The 18211-nt window shown below is 43.8% G+C and overlaps 1 protein-coding gene across 3 annotated transcripts in view; it reads left to right on the top strand.

The window, feature by feature from the left end:
* prkcq (protein kinase C, theta) overlaps positions 1–18211 on the top strand; it is a 158603-nt gene that overhangs the window by 69606 nt on the left and 70786 nt on the right. For all 3 annotated transcript variants that reach the window (XM_048554528.2, XM_048554527.2, XM_059654463.1), the window contains 2 exons: positions 6012–6211; positions 9173–9233. In XM_048554528.2, coding sequence (XP_048410485.2) covers positions 6012–6211; positions 9173–9233 — 261 coding nt within the window. The remainder of the gene's footprint in view (positions 1–6011; positions 6212–9172; positions 9234–18211) is intronic.

Raw genomic sequence — 18211 nt, 5'->3', positions numbered from 1 at the left:
GTAGAAAGATCTGAAAGCCAGGGCTAGAAGTATGGAGCAGACTTGTACTCCGTAAAAACACTTATACGTGAAGTTCCTAAGTGTGTAGAAATGATGGTTCAAATCTGCACATCCAGATATAAAATATAAAATCATATATTTAAAGCCTCCTCAGATGCCAGAAAGGTAGCTGAAACAGTGTTGTACAAGATCCAACATTGTTTTCAAACCATTACTCCCAGATTTGTGGCAATGGAGGCCTCATAGCTTGCCAAGAGTAGGACCCAATTCTCTCCAAATGCTTTCACCTTCAATTATTTGTTTATTGGTCATTTGCTTCTGGAAGCTAACAAAGTGACATAACCCTAATTCTAAAATGTCCCACAGGCCCTGATGAAGTACTATAATATCAGCAATAATCGCTTACAGAATTTTCTTGGTTCGGATGTTCAAACAACGTATTACACTGAGCAAAGAAACAAAACGAAATAAGAGCTCTGATGAAGAGTCATCCAGGCTCAAAACATTAGCTTTGCTGTCTCTCCATGGAAGCCATTTGACCTGCTGCGATCTCTAGCATTTGTTGTTTTCAAAGCAAAATAAGATGTTGTTGATGATTATCTCAAAAATCTTGCCCAAAAGCCAACAGATACATTTATGAAAAGATGCTGATACATTGCATTAATGGTAACTGAGCTGTATCTTTGGAACATAATAGAAGATAAAGGAACTTACGGTGGATAGTAGAAAGCAGTGGGACCTTTTGGGCCCTGTTATGCCTAGAGACTTGACTTCATCTATTCTACAACATTTCTGTACCTCTACTTTTAGAACCAGTTTTGAATAAAACCCTGTATTTTCAGGAGAAATGAAAACGATTGAAGATTTAAGGTTTGAGGACCTGTAAAGTGAGAAATGTTGGATTATCCCCTTTGGACATGTTTGGTAAATTTTGAAGCTTGCCCTCCAGAGAGAGAAATGTGAGATGAATACAGGAGCATGTTCAATCAAAATACCAGTGAAAGTGACAAGTGGTGTCTACGTTGTGGTTAAAATAAGCTGCTTGGTTGAAAAGCAACTGCTGTGTGAGCAACAAGTAAGGTCCCCTGAAGATACATGCCTATTGTGTAGGCGTTTCCCAGTCCAGCACTCCACCTTCTATCCTCTCAGCATCTACATGGCTTTGGCAGGAAGCAGCAGCCCTACTTAGCTGTGAACTGCTGCCCTGCACAGCCCATTTCCTCCAACTACCGTGTAAGCAAAGAGAGCTTCTTTCACAATCGCCCAACAATCATTAGGGTTATTTAATATTGTACAGGCATCGACCTCAATTCATTCCACTCTCCACTTCTTTTATATGGCTTTAAACGATGGACATTGGTTATTTTTTATTTTGCTCATTGCCACGCCCAAAATGTGACAATATCTCACACTTAGATAACATGTTCAATGCTATAAAAATGTGCCAAGGGAGTACAAACAGATGCAGTTTGACACAGAATCACAAAAGGCAACATGAGGACCACTTACTCAATGAGGCATGTTTTAAGAAGGAGTCCAGTCTGCCTATCGTGGAACTGCCCCCACCCCCACCCGCAATTGATTCTGTCTCCACCACACTCTCAGGCAGTGTATTGCTTTGCTGTATTGTAATAAAGTGTCCCTTCTAACATTGTCAGTTATTTTCCATTCACCCTAAGTTGGTGTCTGGCAACAATTTCTCCTGAGCCACTCTGTCTAAACCCCCAACCTTCTCTAAGGAGAGCAATCCCAGCTACACCAATACATCCAGCAACTGAAGTCTTTGTTGCTGGAAGAACTCCCACACTCTCTCTTTTCTGCACCATCACTAGAGGCTTCACAGTGCGCTAGAGTCAGGCACAATGCTCCATTTGAAGCTGAACCACCTTTTTCTAAAGACATTTTCAAATAACTGCAGTAAATTACTCGCCAGGTCTTTTTCCCCTTTCCTTCCCCAAATTGATGGCCCGTGCAGGGTACAGCTCCGAGGGCCCTGCCTGTGTTTTAATCTGCCATCCAAGCAGCCATTCTTCAAGTGAGTAATAGTGAATGTCAATAGGCATATCAACTATAGGGGGCATCACAATACTGCTCCATATTGCCTTTCTTACATGCATATGCTCATGCACACACAACAGCACACGCGTGGGCACACGCACCCACACATACACCCACACACACACAAAAATCATACACACTTCCTTCTTTGCCCGAAGTCAGAGTTCATCTTTTGCCTTCATAAAATGTCACACTACTCTAAATCGACAAGTAACAGCTTGGACAATTTTTTGACTAGAGTTTGAACAGAAACACAAACGCTGCTTTATTTGGTGTTAAATATGGCATTTCTACCTATTCAAAGAATCCCTACAGAGTGGAAAAATGCCGTTCAGCCCATTGATTCCACACTGACCTTCCAAAGAGCATCCCAATCCAGACACGTGCTCCCCAACCCTGTAATCCTGTATCTCCCATGGCTAATCCACTTAGCCTGCAGTTCCTGGACACTACGGGCAATTTAGCATGACCAATATACCTAACTTGAACATCTTTGGGCTGTGGGAGGAAACCCACACAGACATGGGGAGAATGTGTAAACTCCACACAGACAGCCACCTGAGAGTGAACTTGAACCTGGGCCCCGCCCCGTGCTGTGAGGGACCAGTGATGATCACTGAGCCATAGTGCCACCCCCCCCCCCCCCCAACTACAATGAACAGGTTTTAAAAAGTGTCACTATAAGTTGCAGACCTTTCTGAAATGACCTTTACTTGTGCAATCCAATTGGTGACAATCACTCGGTAGGCACTGAAGACACCAGAGGGATTACATAGCTCTCAGATGCCAGAAAAGCCCTTCATTTAACTCCGGGAAGCTATCTACCAGAAATCTTCCTTGGTCAAAATAAACTGAAGCACTGGGTTGAAATCTATCGTCTATAACATTTCACAGCCATTGATTGCTGATTAATTCTCAGTAAACTCAGTCACAAGGCCAGAATGTTTTATCCAAACCTTGTGAATATTAACATGTAATTTTAAAAAAAATTTACTCATGGGCCAGCATTTATTGCCCGTCCATAGTTGCCTTTGAGAAGGTGGGGGTGAGCTGCCTTCTTGAACCGCTGCAGTCCATGTGCTGTAGACAGACCCAGAATGCTATTAGGGAGACAATTCCAGGATCTTGACCCAGTGACAGTGAAGGAACAATGATATATTTCCAAGTCGGGATAGTGAGTGACTTGGAGGGGAAGTTACACTTATAGCTGACATTAACTCAGCCAGCACAAAAACAATGCAAACAGAAAAAAGGAAATTAATAAAGCTTTGAAATTATTCTTTTGGATAAGTGAGAGATCTTTGAGTTCAAATGGTAGCCATACTATCTGGGGTATTATGATAGATTACCACTCTAGCACTTCTGTGAAATTAACCAACTCTGTCTTTACTGGTAAAGAGTGCTTTAGGAAGTTCACTGTCCCCAGTTGTCCTTCATCTCTACTTTCTCCTGAGTCTCTAGTGATTTGTGGGAGACAATCCACCATTATATCTGCAGAACAGACACTGATCTGAGGTCACAGGAAAGAGCATTGCACAAGAGGGAAGTCTTGTTGTTGTACTAGTGTCAATAGACTAGTAATTGAGAATAACAGTACTACAACATTTGGGCAAGCATAATGACTAGACTATTAAGGTGCTGAAACAGATGTGTCTGCGCACTCTAAAACGTGGAGAAGGACTCTTATTTCCTCTCACACTGTGTGTGGCATCAGTAGAGTAGATGGAGCCAATGTAACATTAATATTGATTTCCTTGAAAATTGTTAAGGCCCACCATGTATGAGAGAGTTGGATGGTGCTAATAGACAGACCAATGGTTCTTATCAGTGCAAATTGCTAGGGTATTTCAAAGGGATGATGAAATCACCTTAGCCTTCATGGACCATAGGGCTCCTCTCTTAGTAGAGAGATAGAGATGGTTCCTGGTTGTTTCACACCTCAGGCAAGGGGAAAGGTTGCAAAGGGAAGTTATTCGTGGTAATTTCAGAGGAATAGCATACACATTTTTGGTATTACTTTATATCAGAAGCCAGCCATCCAGGCAACTGAGCTAACCTGAAGGACATTTTAATAATACTCTGAATGTTACTGATTGCAGTGTTAAAAATAATGTCAGGATATCAGCATATGTTCACTTTTCACACTGTAATAACTTCTCTTTTCTGGCGCTGAGAAGGTAATTGGTTACTCTCATAGAATATAAATGGGGAAGTTCAGAGGAATGTGTTAAATAATCAACCATTGTTATCTCACTTCATAATAACTCCTGCTTATGCATGATTTATTATTCACTCATGGGATGTAGGTATCACTGGCTAGACCAGCATTTGTTACCAATCCCTGGTTGTCCTTACTGTGGTGAGTTAAACCTCTGCAGTTGTTGGAATGCAGCTAGTCCCACAATCTGTTAGACAGGGAATTCCAGAAGTCTGACCCCATGACACTGAAGCAATGGCAATCTATTTCCAACTCAGAATGGTGAGTGGCTGCAGCGAAACTTACAGGGGTCAGTGTTCCCATGTATTGGCTGCCTCTCTCCTTTTGTTTTCCGAGGTACTGGTGGTCATGGGTTTGAGCGGAGCTTACTAAATGCCCGCCGTGCATCCTGTTGATGGTACACACTGCTGCTGCCGAACATCGGTGGTGGAGGAAGTGGACAGTGTGGATAAGGTGCCAGTCAAGTGGATTGGATGACATGGCTAGATTTTCTCTTTTTACAGATAATCATTTCCTGACAGATGTGTGCGCTACGAAGGTTGCTATTAATATCAAGTATGTTGTTGGATTGGTCTGTCAGGTCACTGAAAGACGAACACCCCTTGTCACTTTGAGAAATTAGGGATTTAATTCTTCCACCAGTACTCTGCAGTTTTCTAGGCCTGAACCAGATTAATGTTGGGAAGTTCCTGGCCTCAGCATTTTATTACATGGTGGGAACGGGCTCAAACGTCACTGCGCTGCCATAGCTTGACCCGACTAGACAACTAAAGAACCAAATGTAGGAGCAAGTTGCTGGAATGTGTACTGAAAACAAAACATCCTGGCAATTACAGCAGGCCAGGCAGCATCCATGGAGAGAGAGCAAGGCAATGTTTTGAATCTTGATGACTCTTCATCACTTTGCAACATTCTGGACTTAATATCGAGTTCAACACCTTCAAATTGTGAACCAACTCCCACTCCTTCCTTTCTTTTAGCCTTACGTGTTACATTCTCTGTCACAAGTCTTCTCCCACTCTTCCATCCCAGTGGGACTGTGTGTTCTTACAAGTTGGACATACCATTGTTCTGCCGTTCTCACATTCCAATTACTTAATCTGAACGATCAGTATCCTTTACACCCCACTAACCCCTCCACTATCGCGTCAATACTTCCTCCTCCACACTTCACTTCAGTTCTGAGGAAGAGTCATCTAGACTTTGAAATGGCAACTTGCTTTCTCTCCATGGATGCTGTCTGACCTGCTGTGATCTCCAGCATTTGTTGTTTTCAATTAAAGAACAGCATTGGTGTGGAAATTTCAACTGGGGAATAACCCAGTTGGAGAAGGTAAGTATGTTGTAATTTGAATGAAAATGTAATGAGAAAGGGTTCATACCAACCAAACAAGAGCAAGTTAATCACAAGTTTCTAACTGTAATGTTATCTGATTGGAGGGATTCAGCAAGGGGCTACACATCTTCCAGTAAAATCAGAGTATTATTATTGATTAACAGAGACCTTTCAAGAGGAGGGTGTAAAAGTAACCAAAAAAAGGAAGTACCTGGAGAAATCATTCTTTGGCTACAATCTATTTACGTGGCTCAGTGTTATATTTTACAATGCTACTGTGAAGCATTCTGTGATATTTTATTACATTAAAACGCTCCAGTTCAATGTTCGTTTGCTGTTGTTGGCTGACTATGTGCTTGCTGCCTCACTCCCTCTAACATGTGCAAATAACTTCAACAGAGAAAGGGCAGATCTTCATGCAGAAAAAGCCCACAATGTACCCTCCTTGGAACAGCACCTTTGATGCACACATCAACAAAGGCCGAGTCATGCACATCGTCATCAAAGGCAAAAGTGTGGAGCTGATTTCCGAAACCACAGTGGAGCTGAATTCCCTGGCAGAGAAATGTAAACGCAATCAAGGAAAAGCAGATATCTGGGTAAAGCTTTCATACTTGATGTGTTAATGCATATTCTAGTGGCAGTGGATCTGACGTTCCGATGAGTCTTTAAACCAAGTTCCAAGCTGTTGGTGCAGATGGATTACTATCAGGAAGAATCCTTGAATTTTTTCGACATCCGTGTGTGTACGATTTGTTGATTGGTGGCACAGAATGCATATATGTTTTTTGTTTCATTCATTCATGAGATGTGATATTGCTAGCAAGGACATTATTTGTTACCCATTCCTAACTGTCTTTGAGAAGATAGTGGTGAGCTGCCTTCTTGAACCCCTGCAGTCCGTGTGCTGAAGGGGGATGTGAGGAAGAATTTTCTTTTCTGCAGCATTTGGTAGTGACCTAGAACTCAGAGCCCATGAAGGTGGTGAAATTAAGACAACGCTTGCAAAAAAAGATTGGTAGGCACTTGAGATCTCTAAACCTGGAGGACTATAGGGATAGAATGGAGCAGTGTGAAATGTCCAGATTGCTGAACAGAGAGCCAGCATTGACTCAATGGGCTGAAGGCCAGTTGTGCCATGACAGTACTATAAGGCTCGATATTTTTCATTATTCGTTCCTGAGATATTGGTAATGCTGGCTGGGTCAGCATGTGTTCTCCATCCCTAGGCACCCTTAGGAAGGTGGTGGTGAGCTGCCTTCTCAAATGTAGCTGAATGATTTGCTGAGCTGTTTCAGACAGCAGCTAAGAGACAATCACATTGCCATGAGCCTGGAATCACGTGGAGGCCAGACACATTTTCCTGACAATCTGAGGAGTTTCATGTTTTCTATTATTGCTAACCCCAACCTTAGGCCATAAGACTTTGAGTCATTGGAGCAGAAGTAGGCCATTCAGCCCATCAAGTCCGCTCTGTCTTCAGTGAGATCCTGACAATCCTCAACTCCACCTTTATTTATTTACCCCATAAAATTTGATTCCCTTAATGATTAAAAGTCTATCTTAACCTTGAATATGCTTAATGTCCCAGCCTTGAAAGCCCTCTGTGGTAAGGAACTCAACAGAATCACCACCCTCTTAGAGAAGAAATTCTTCCTCATCTCTACCTTAAATGTGTGAGCCTTTATTCGATCCTTTACTTAAAATACATGTGGCATAAAGCAATGAATTTTAAGCTGTTCAACAGAGATAGTTGAACTTATACATCAGATGGGCCATTTGCTGGGTCTCTGCATAATGACTAGGCCTCAGAGTGACCATACACACTTGAGGACCAAGGGGACGAGATGTAGCTCCCTCTTTCTTGCCCGCACTCCTAGAACCCTTCACCCCTTGATTAGCTAACCAGCCCTTCATTTCCCTCCTCCACTGAAGTCTCAATGTGAACATCTCTCCTCCTGCCTCACTGTGCTGGCCCTCCCACCCTACACTCTTTGCCTGCCTTTTTACCGCTCAATCTCACTGGCTGCGCCCTGAAACCTTCGAGTTAAATCCAGCAGGACCTCTGAGCAATCCTGGGCAAACCCACCCAGTCTTGATGTATCATGCTGTTGGTTTCAGTCAGTCTTCAGATGAGTGAACAGCCCAGTCTGCCGCGGGGGGAGGAGAAGAGTGTGTAATTGTGGCCAGAATGATGATTTTCAGACAGAAGTGGACCGTGACTGGGATGTACTGGTGTCACAGGTGCTTCCTGAGCAGCTTGATGTGAATTTTCAATCGCGGATCTGGTGCTGGTAGAAATGAGTCAATTTGACTCCTGCCGATCAGAGCCATGACACTCAAACAGAAAATTAATCACAAGATAAAGGCTGTAAAGTAAAAGAACCGAATGCACCTTGATCACAGTGCACTGGCTAAAGTCATGGCAAAATCGAGGCCTTAGATTACAACCCTGCTCATGCTCAGTGTGTGAAGAGGAACTGCTTGCGCATAGGCCAATGTTGAAAAGAAACTGAAATGCAAACTGCCTAAAGCTCCAATCACCAGTTAAACTTCACGTACCTTTAGGTTCACTCTGGAACTTCTTATAGATGGAGGCCATTCAAATTATCCCAACTGTTACAGGAATTATCATTATTCCTAGTTTGAATTATGGGAAGCCTGAAGTAAAATATAAAGAGAAACCAAAGCTTAAGATTTTATTGTGGCCTTGAGAAGTTTAATTGTGTCTGAGTGTGTCTGTGTGTGTGTGTCTGTCTGTGTGTCTGAGTGTGTGTGTGTCTGTGTGTCTGAGTGTGCGTGTGTGTGTCTGTCTGTCTGTGTGTGTCTGTCTGTCTCTGTGTGTGTGTGTGTGTGTCTGTGTCTGTGTCTGTCTGTGTGTGTGTGTGTGTCTGAGTGTGTGTGTGTGTGTGTCTGAATATATTTTGTCTGCATGTATGTCCATGTGTATCTATGTCTCTGTGTTTATTTTTTAATCTGTCCATATTTGTTGTGTGTTTCTGTTTTACCTGTGTGTGTATATGTGTGTTTTTATCTGTGTATATTTTTTGTATCTGTGTTTTACCTGTGTATATGTCTGTGTATGTATGTCTTTTGGGAGTGAAACTAGCGGGTATGGGGACAAAGGAGGAGAAAAAGCACAGAGAGTTATCTGCTTTCACACAACAATCCATTTACTTATGTGTATCTCACTACTTGCTGCAGCACAACACTCCCTAAAGCAGCCTTTTTCCAACTTTTAGTTACCTTGGAGCTTTTAAATTGTTTGACATCATCATTGCATAAATTGCATCTGTCTGCACATACAATGAGATTTGCTCCTTTAAATTGTTAAAAGAATGAGTCCTTTCTAACTAATCAGAATAATTGTTTTCAGAGAAGGCTTAGATGCTCTAAGAGCTAAGAATGCAGCTTTACTCCATCTTTCCCTCCTCCCACACATGAATCTCTGACATTCCAAAATCTCCAAAAATATGTGAAAATCTCTGAATATTTTGGTCGTTTAATCAGCTTTTCTTTCTTTCTTTCTATGCTTTCTTCTGTTTCTTTTCTAAAAACAGCTAGATTTAAAGCCCCAGGGCCGAATGCTAATGAATGTGAAGTACTTTCTTGAACAAAATGGTAAGTGATTGATTGTATAATTTGTGATAATTATTTGAGGGCAGCTGTGACATTTAAGATCATGCCCTGAGGCAACGGGAGATTTCACTGTTTGTTCATTTCATTCTAAATGTTATGGTTGTGGCTTCTATTATCAGTTCAAATTTATGAAAACTTGTGTTGGCTTTCAGATCTGGCTTAATCTAGCCCCACTGGTCTTACAATTTCATTTTGATTTTTTGGAGGCTCAGGTCCTACCTTGCTCCTTTTTGAGTATTTATGATGGTTTTCCACCTTACCATCATCCATTTCCATATCACTCCTTTGTTTAATAAATTGGCAGGACCTGCAGGCATATTAAGATTGGTCTGCAGGCAGCCGATTAATGTGGTGTAAATTTGATGGAGGCTGTTTGCAGCACCCCTCGGGTTGTCATGGAGCCTGCACTTATCCTGCTGGATGGCATATGTAAAAATCAGAGACAGTGAGGTATATTCAAATATGTAGCAAACGACATAAAGGTGGCCCCTTCAGCTTGAATCGATTTCCAAATTGCTCTGCGCAAGCAAAAAAACTGCATGAAAAACCATTCCATGAAGCTGCGGAATTGGTGGACGGGTCTCTCTGCAGAGATGCATTCTCTTTATTTGGCACCGCTGGTTATTGGCTCAGGTCCTGAATTATGTACATGAGACATCGAAAGTGAATTCACTTCCTACACTCTGGCATATGGTACTTTGGGATATATCGGTGACATGAGTCACATTCCTCTTTCTATATCAGGAAACTCCCCCTGAACAATTCTTGGACCAAAACAGTTAAATCCCACTGAAGTATTTTTTGAAAGAGTGTGAGATTTTGCCGTGGTGAAAGCTGTGCAGGATGAAATTGTCCAGTCCCAGTTTCTTAGTCTCTTTCTCTTTTAAAGCATTTGCTTTTATTAGTATGTTCAGTCAACCCATGACTCACCTTCGCACAGGGGAGGGTAATGCCTCCTAAGGGTAAGGATCTACACATTGGTCAAGTGTGGCAGAGACAAAGCAGTGACTGGCCTGACTGGAATAAGCTCTCGGGTTGAACAACAAGTAGTTTACTGCATGTTTGAAACTAGTTCTGGTTATGTCTGACACTACGGAGACTCTGAGAAAGTTGCTCTGGAGAATGTCATTTAGCCTTTGTGATGGAAGGATGTCATAGTGAGTGACACTTAAAACACTCCTCAGCATCATCCTTCCAGACCCTCACACAACAGCATTCAGTGAGAAATTTCTCACAGCTGAAAGGCAGGAGCTAACAGCCCTCCAATCCACTGTATACCACTGTACCACAACCTCTTGTGGAGAGGACGTACCCAGGCACGGTGACGGCAGTGACTGGAATGTCATCTACAAGGAATGATGCCATGAACATGTCTATGTCAGGCTAATCCATGCCTCATTTCTTTCAATTTTGGCATTAGCCCCCAGGGGATTTGGACAGGGCTGGCCTGCCATTGGTGTTGGAGATGCCTCCGTGGATATCTGTTAATCTGTCCCATTTCAACACTTTCTTTCAGCTTTGTAGCAGTTTGATAGAGTCGGCTAAGAAGGTGTAGAGCTGGAAGAACACAGCAGGCCAAGCAGCATCAGAGGAGCAGGAAGGCTAACGTTTCTGGCCTAGGCCCTTCTTCAGAAATGGGGGAGAGGAAGGGGGTTCTAAAATAAATAGGGAGAGAGGGGGAGGTGGATAGAAGATGGATAGAGGAGAAGATAGGTGCAGAGGAGATGGACAGGTCAAAGAGGCGGGGATGGAGCCAGTAGAGGTGAATGTAGGTTGGGAATTAGGGAGGGGATAGGTCAGCCCAGGGAGGATGGACAGGTTAAGGGGTGGTATGAGGCTAGTAGGTAGGAGATGGGGGTGGGGCTTGAGGTGGAAGGAGGGGGTAGGTGGGAGGAAGGACAGGTTAGGGAAGCGGGGACGAGCTGGGCTGGTTTTGGGTGCAGTGGGGGAAGGGGAGATTTTGAAGCTTGTGAAATCCACATTGATTCCATTGGGCTGCAGGGTTCCCAAGCGGAATATGAGTTGCTGTTCCTGCAACCTTCAGGTAGCATCGTTGTGGCACTGCAGGAGGCCCAGGGTGGACATGTCGTCTGAGAAATGGGAGGGGGAGTGGAAATGGTTCACAACTAGGAGGTGCAGTTGTTTAGTGCGAACCAAGCGGAGGTGTTCCACCTACGAACCCTGCATCCCAATGGTATCAATGTGGATTTCACAAGCTTCAAAACTCCCCTTCCTCTACCACATCCAAAAACCAGCCCAGCTTGTCTCCGCCACCCTAACTTGTCCTTCCTCCCACCTATCCCCTTCTCCCACCTCAAACCCCACCCCCATCTCCAACCTACCAGCCTCATCCCACCCCCTTGACCTGTCCATCCTCCCTGGACTGACCTATCACCTCCCTAACTCCCCACCTACACTCACCTTTACTGGCTCCATCCCCCCCTCTTTGACCTGTCTGTCTCCTCTCCACCTATCTTCTCCTCTATCCATCTTCGATCCAACTCCCCTTCTCTCCCTATTTATTTCAGAGCCCTCTCCCCATCCCCCTTTTCGGAAGAAGTGTCTAGGCCTGAAACGTCAGCCTTCCTGCTCCGCTGATGCTGATTGGCCTGCTGTGTTCATCCAGCTCCACACCTTGTTATCTCAGATTCTCCAGCATCTGCAGTTCCTACTATCTCTGATAGAGTCAGCTGCTTGCTAAACCATTTCAGAGTCAATCACTTTGATGTGCAAACAAGTTAAGAATTTGAGTGAGTCGGGTGGGTTTTTATGACAGTCAACAATGGTTAGACTAGCCTTTACTTAGAGATTTTATTGAATTGAATTGTCAGCCACCTGCCATTGTGGGATTCAACCCCAAGTCCCCAGATCATTAGCCTGGGTGACTGGATTGCTAGTCTGGTGCCAATACCACTGTGCCATTGGCACTCAATATTGGCATTCCTGGGGCAACTGGTGTGTTTGTACCTGGCTCTCCTCAAATCCTACAAAGCAGGAGTTAGAAGAGGGACTTTTTAAGCGGCAGCTGACCTGCACTGACTAAAGCAGATATGGACGTGGTCTATTGCCAGCTGCTTTCAAGGCAACCCTGCCTCATGAAAGAGGCTTTAAAGCAGTACTTCAGCCTCTTGGATACACATACATTGAGGGCTGTCTGAGGCCTGGACTCTGGATCTGGCTACTGGAGCATCTTCCAATCTGGAAGGTGATGTACTTCCAGCATAGATTGCATGCAAAAGTGTGCCTGATATATTAGATACCTAAGCACTAAATCTACGTCTGTAAGATTGGTGAAGCAACAATTAATTTGTCTATTGAAATACTGAATCACTTACGCTTCCAAGAACACTTGTCAAAACCCATCACCTCTCCCATTTGTAAGGGCAAGCACTACCACTCCCTTCATGATGGCAGTAGGAAATGGATAATGAAAAGGACAATGACACACACATCCCATAAACTAATAACTAAAAATAACTCCTGTAACTGTGTCACATTCCACATTCACACCACCTTTTGCATCAGGCACCGCAGTCAATTCTCATCAGTTCAGTTCTGACTGTAAGATTCCATCCTATTGTCCTGAATCCCCCAACAAGAGGAATGAATATTTCTCCAAATAAAATGGAATTGTCCAGACAGGAAGGTGTCAGATACATCTGCTAGTTCCCAAAAAAGAGGGAAACTGATGGGTTTTTTTGCAAAGTGACGTTTGAAGAAGTTACATTGATCTGCTGATAACAAAGTGTGGGGCTGGATGAACACAGCAGGCCAAGCAGCATCTTAGGAGCACAAAAGCTGATGTTTCGGGCCTAGACCCTTCATCAGAAAAGCACTGACGTTTCATTTTCTGATGAAGTTTCTAGGCCCGAAATGTCAGCTTTTGTACTCCTGAGATGCTGCTTGGCCTGCTGTGTTCATCCAGCTTCACACTTTGTTATCTTGGATTCTCCAGCATCTGCAGTTCCCATTATCTATGATTACATTGATCTGCTAATTGTTGATGCCCTGAAAAAGGATAAGGAACAAGTACAGGAAATTGGGATTAGTGCATTTTTAGTGGTAATTGTGATGGTGCAGACTCGATGGGCTGAAAGGCCTTTTCTGCACTATATGAATCTATGTATTTATAACGTATTGGTCTCCTCACACCCAGTCCTGGAGAAAGAGCTATAAACTAAATGTTGTGGTGACTGCTGTCAACTGGCACTTCAATGGGATGGGAGTCAGGAAGCGAGACCCACACTGTCCATAGGAGAGGGTCAGAAACCCAAAAGGCTTTGGTATCTGGGACTCCATAGTCTTTCCTTGGTAAGCTGCTCAAGCTTTTTAATATGACTCACTGATTGAAGGGAGTGAAAGATCCTGTGAAGTCTTTATAAAGAATAATGAGAATGTCAGGATACCTTAAATAGAATTCAGTCAACTTTTCTCCTTCCTTGACTAGGGGCTTTTCAGTGGTAAATGCTGAAGAACGAACTCAATAGCCTCAACAAAAGACACTCTTATCTTCGGCAGCAAGTTACATTTTATCACATCTGAGGAACTACCTTCAGGTTATATTATACTGATGGGAGCATGAGGAATATACAACATGCCTGTCTCCAACAACAACTGCCCAGAACTCCTCAAGACTCCTTCGACAGCCCAAGCACTCCCCATTGTCTGTGTTAGATTTCAGAGTGGGCTGTGCTTGAGGTTAGCTGTTAGCTCAGCCCTTTTATATCCATTGCCTTGTACACCATTCAGATAGGTTTATCCATGAGCCCTGCAAAAAATTCAAATTCTAGCCATTTTGGCAACTTTTGCGTAAAATTACATTGATTACAGCGCATGGAAACAAATCATTTGCCCTAAACAGTCAATGTCAGCATTTAAAATCATAAAACAGAGGCTCTACAGTGTGGAAGCAGGCCATTCAGCCCATCAGACAGCCCATCCACACCGCTCCCTCCCCCTGCCAAACAGCATCCCACCCAGACACAACGTCCTACCCTAACCCTGTAACCCAACATTTCCCATGACTAACCCACCTAGCCTGCACAGCCCTGGACACTATGGGGCAATTTAGCATGGCCAGTCTGCCTAACCTGTACATCTTTGGACTGTGGGAGGAAACCCACACACACTTGGGGAGAATGTGGTACACTCCACACAGACAATCACCCAAGGTTGGAACTGAACCAGGGTCACCGGCGCTGTGAGGCAGCAATGCTAATCACTGAACCATCATACCACCCACTCAAACCTCCTCACACCCCCTGGCCATTCGGCCTCTGTCTCTCTCTCTCTCTGTCCATGGATTCTGCCTGACCTGTTGACTATTTCCAGCATTTTCTGCTTTTGTCTCTTGGAACCTTCTTCATCTGTCTCTAGCATTATGCTTCTATTCCTTTCTCTCTCGTGTGCTTATCCACCTTAAAGGCACCAGTGCTTTTGCTTCCTGCATCTCACACTGGTTCCTTCAGATTGACGAGCAATGGAAGGAGCATAATATATGCCCCATCCAAGGGTCAAGGGTCATTATTTTTATCCCTGTGGTAAATGATGAAATAAGATAGCCTATTGTTTTTGGCAGATGTGCGGGTTACCTGCTGGAAAGACCTCACCTAAAATAACAACAAGCTGTGTACTATTTGAAATAACTCGATAGAGGCTGGCTGGTATCCTGTCATCAGTTTACACATGGAGAGCCCTTGACACTGATCCAGTTCCCTCAGAACCAACTCTCAGTGAACAGAAACTCTCACCCTCCTGCTTATAACCATCAGCCAGGGCTCTCTGATTGGGGCTGTTAACCTGGTCCAATCACGGAACTCATATTTTATACAGTCCATCTAGCTGACCTCGTTACAAGCATTGGAGCAGGTTAGGCCATTCAGCCCATGAAACATTCTCTGCCTTTCAATATGATCGCGGCTGATCGTCTAACTCATTACCCTGTCCCTGCTTTTTCCCTATACCTTTGACACCTTTATCCCAAAGAACTATATCTCACTCCTTCTTCAAAACATTCAATGCTTTAGCCTCAACTGTTTTCTGTGGCAGAGAATCCCACAAACTGCCACTCTCTGGGTGACGAATGAAACATGACTGTATTGCTGCTATTTTAACTGTACTATAACTGTTCTCATCCTGGGGAAAATTTATTTAAAAAAACACAGTGATATTTGCCTGTGGACGTGCCTGACATATTGGACTTCCATTCTGAAGTGCACAAATTGAGTCAGAACAGAATCTGACATTCACAAGTTTACTTGCTTTTCTTTTCCTATTCTGGGCACCAGGTGTGAAGATCTGAAAATTAGCTAAAGGTAACAGAGGTAATTTTAATCCTTCACACAGTGTGTGTTTTACGTGACCTGGGAATGCATGGATCATAGTTTTAGTGTCTGATCGGAGATTGATTATTTTCCATTCCCATTCTTTAACGTTCCCTACCAAGGGCTGCCCTCAAGTGATGTAACATACAATATAGGATCACACTGTATGGAAACAGACTGTACTGTCCAATCAGTTCATGCTAATGAAAATCCCTAACTAAACTAGTTCCACCTGCCTGTGCTTGGCCCATTTCCAAACTTTTTTTTATTCACGTACTTCTCTAAATATCTTTCAAACGCTGTGACTGAACCCGCATCCACCACTTCCTCCGGCAATTCATTCCACACACAAAACACTCAGTGTAAAAAATATACCCCTCTCGTCTTTTATGTATTTTTCTCCCCTTGCCTTAAAGATATGCCTCCTAGTCTTGAAATCCTCCACCTTAAAGGCCTACAGCAGTACAAAGAAGTCTTTGTCTAATGGCAGAGTCATGGAGCAATTTTCCATCCGTCCATCAGAAGGTTTGATGTGGAGGTGCTGGCATTGGACTGGGATAGACAAGATTAGAAGTCACACCAGGTTGTAGTCCAACAGGCTTTCAGAGCCTTACTGTTCTTTCAGGTGTTAGTGAGGCACAGAAGTTATAAGTAAAAGATTGAATGTATGACCCTTTGTTCAAAGCCCTGCAGCCACCTCTGTATAACTTCCCGTGATCGAGAGTGAGCCCACGGGCAAAAAGAGTACAGTTAAGTGGTCGAAACTAACATTAATCCCCAGACTGACAGGGCACACTATTAAAAATGTGACTGTGCAGTTGTGCCTAAAATTGGCAGAGCAATGAGCAAGTAATCAGCTGATGGAAACAGGCGATCATGACTGATGGAGAATTCTTGCTGCACAGCAGGGTTTTTCCAAAGGTTCATTTCTACAGTGGAATGCCCCGAAATACCCTGTTGTAATTACTTAGCCATAAAGGCTGCACGTGCAGCAGCTATATTTGCCCATGACTGTATCGCGCGGTTGTTGAGTTTTCTGCTGAGTTCTTTTCTAAACTGTTACAACAAGAGTGCCTCACTGTGTACCGTTCTGACTGAGCTCCGACAAACCCGGGCCCGTACAGTGGCCTGTGCTAATTCGGTGACCGCGTCACCATTTGGTTTGGCCACAAGGGCCTGGATTTTATAGCTGCAGACAGGGTGGTTTATTCTACCTTTTGCCAACCTGGATAGAGCACGTTGGTGGTGGGCAGGCCACGTCCCATCACACACCAGTTGTTTGAAACCGCAGAAGGTGATCCGGCACAGGAATCAGTAGTGCACCATCATCCCTACCTACCCCTCTTGGCATTTTGGAATTGTGAATCCTCCTCCCCAGGCAGTCCCTGGGGACTGAGGAAAGGCTCTCTTCAACTTCTGAGGGTGACTACATCGTGCATTCCCCTATGGGTGGGGTTCTTGGTGTTCAGTTTGGCTGGACATAATGGAGTCTGTTCACAATGCAGTCATAGAACCTTACAGTACAGAAACAGACCCTTCAGTCCAACCGGGAACATAATCTCAAACTGAACTAGACCCACCTGCCTGCTCCTGGACCATATCCCTCTGAACCTTTCCTATCCATGTCCTTATCCAAATTTCTTTTCAATGTTGCAACTGTACCAACATCCACCACTTCCTCAGGAAGTTCATTCCACACGCAAACCACCCTCCATGTAAAAAAAAACTTCCCCCTCATGTTTTTTCTAAATCTCTCACCTCTCACTTTAAAAAGTGCCCCCTCGTCTTGAAATCCCCATCCTAGGAAAAACGCAACTACCATTAACTCTGTCGATGCCGTTCATTATTTAATTTTATTTTGTTAACTTCTATAAGGTCACTTCTCAACCTCCTTCACTCCAGTGGAAAAAGTGTCAGCCTTTCGTTATAACTCAAACATTCAATTCCCAGCAACATCCTGGCAAATCTCTTCTGAACCCTCTCCAGCTTGACAGCATCCTTCCTATAAGCGAGCAAGCAGAATAGGACACAGTGTTCCAGAACAGGCCTTGCCAACTTTACTTGTAGGCCGCTCCATTGTTTTGGATGTTTGATATGGCTGATTCTGAGATTGTTTGTTACCACTTCAGAACTGACACCAAACGACAAGATGCAGCCCACTACTCCATGTTTGAGTGGAACAGCAGATTCTGCAGGTGAAGATGGCAGTGTCTGGATGGATATTCTTTTTTTTAACGCAGCCCAAGGACTTTTTTTTTGAGTCTTCAATAAAACAGAGTCATGGTGGAGAGAGCAGAAAAGGTTGTCATGGTACTGTTGGCCAATAAAATTTTAGAGGTGACTGATTTCTTGTCTGTGGAGTAAGGACCTCTGACTCATGGCATCCAGGCATAGATTCCTGATTGGGCACCGAGACTGGCTTGGACCATCATGTACCAGCCCAACAAAGCCATGCATTGGCTGTCAGACCCTTATCTCTCTGAGCTAAGATGGCAGGTGGGAGAAAGGGAACCCTTCAGCTTCTGTTCCTCCTACCCTTGACCCATCAAAAACCATTAAACCCAGCTCAGGTCAACACGCGTATTTGTTTCCAAGCTTTTTGTTGTCACCCACTTCCGGCTCTTTTGATGCATTTAG

Source organism: Stegostoma tigrinum, chromosome 25, assembly GCF_030684315.1.
Source record: "Stegostoma tigrinum isolate sSteTig4 chromosome 25, sSteTig4.hap1, whole genome shotgun sequence".
In the NCBI taxonomy this organism is placed as follows: domain Eukaryota; kingdom Metazoa; phylum Chordata; class Chondrichthyes; order Orectolobiformes; family Stegostomatidae; genus Stegostoma; species Stegostoma tigrinum.
The sequence above is the reverse complement of the archived record's forward strand: the minus strand, read 5'-3'. Positions and strand labels throughout refer to the sequence as shown.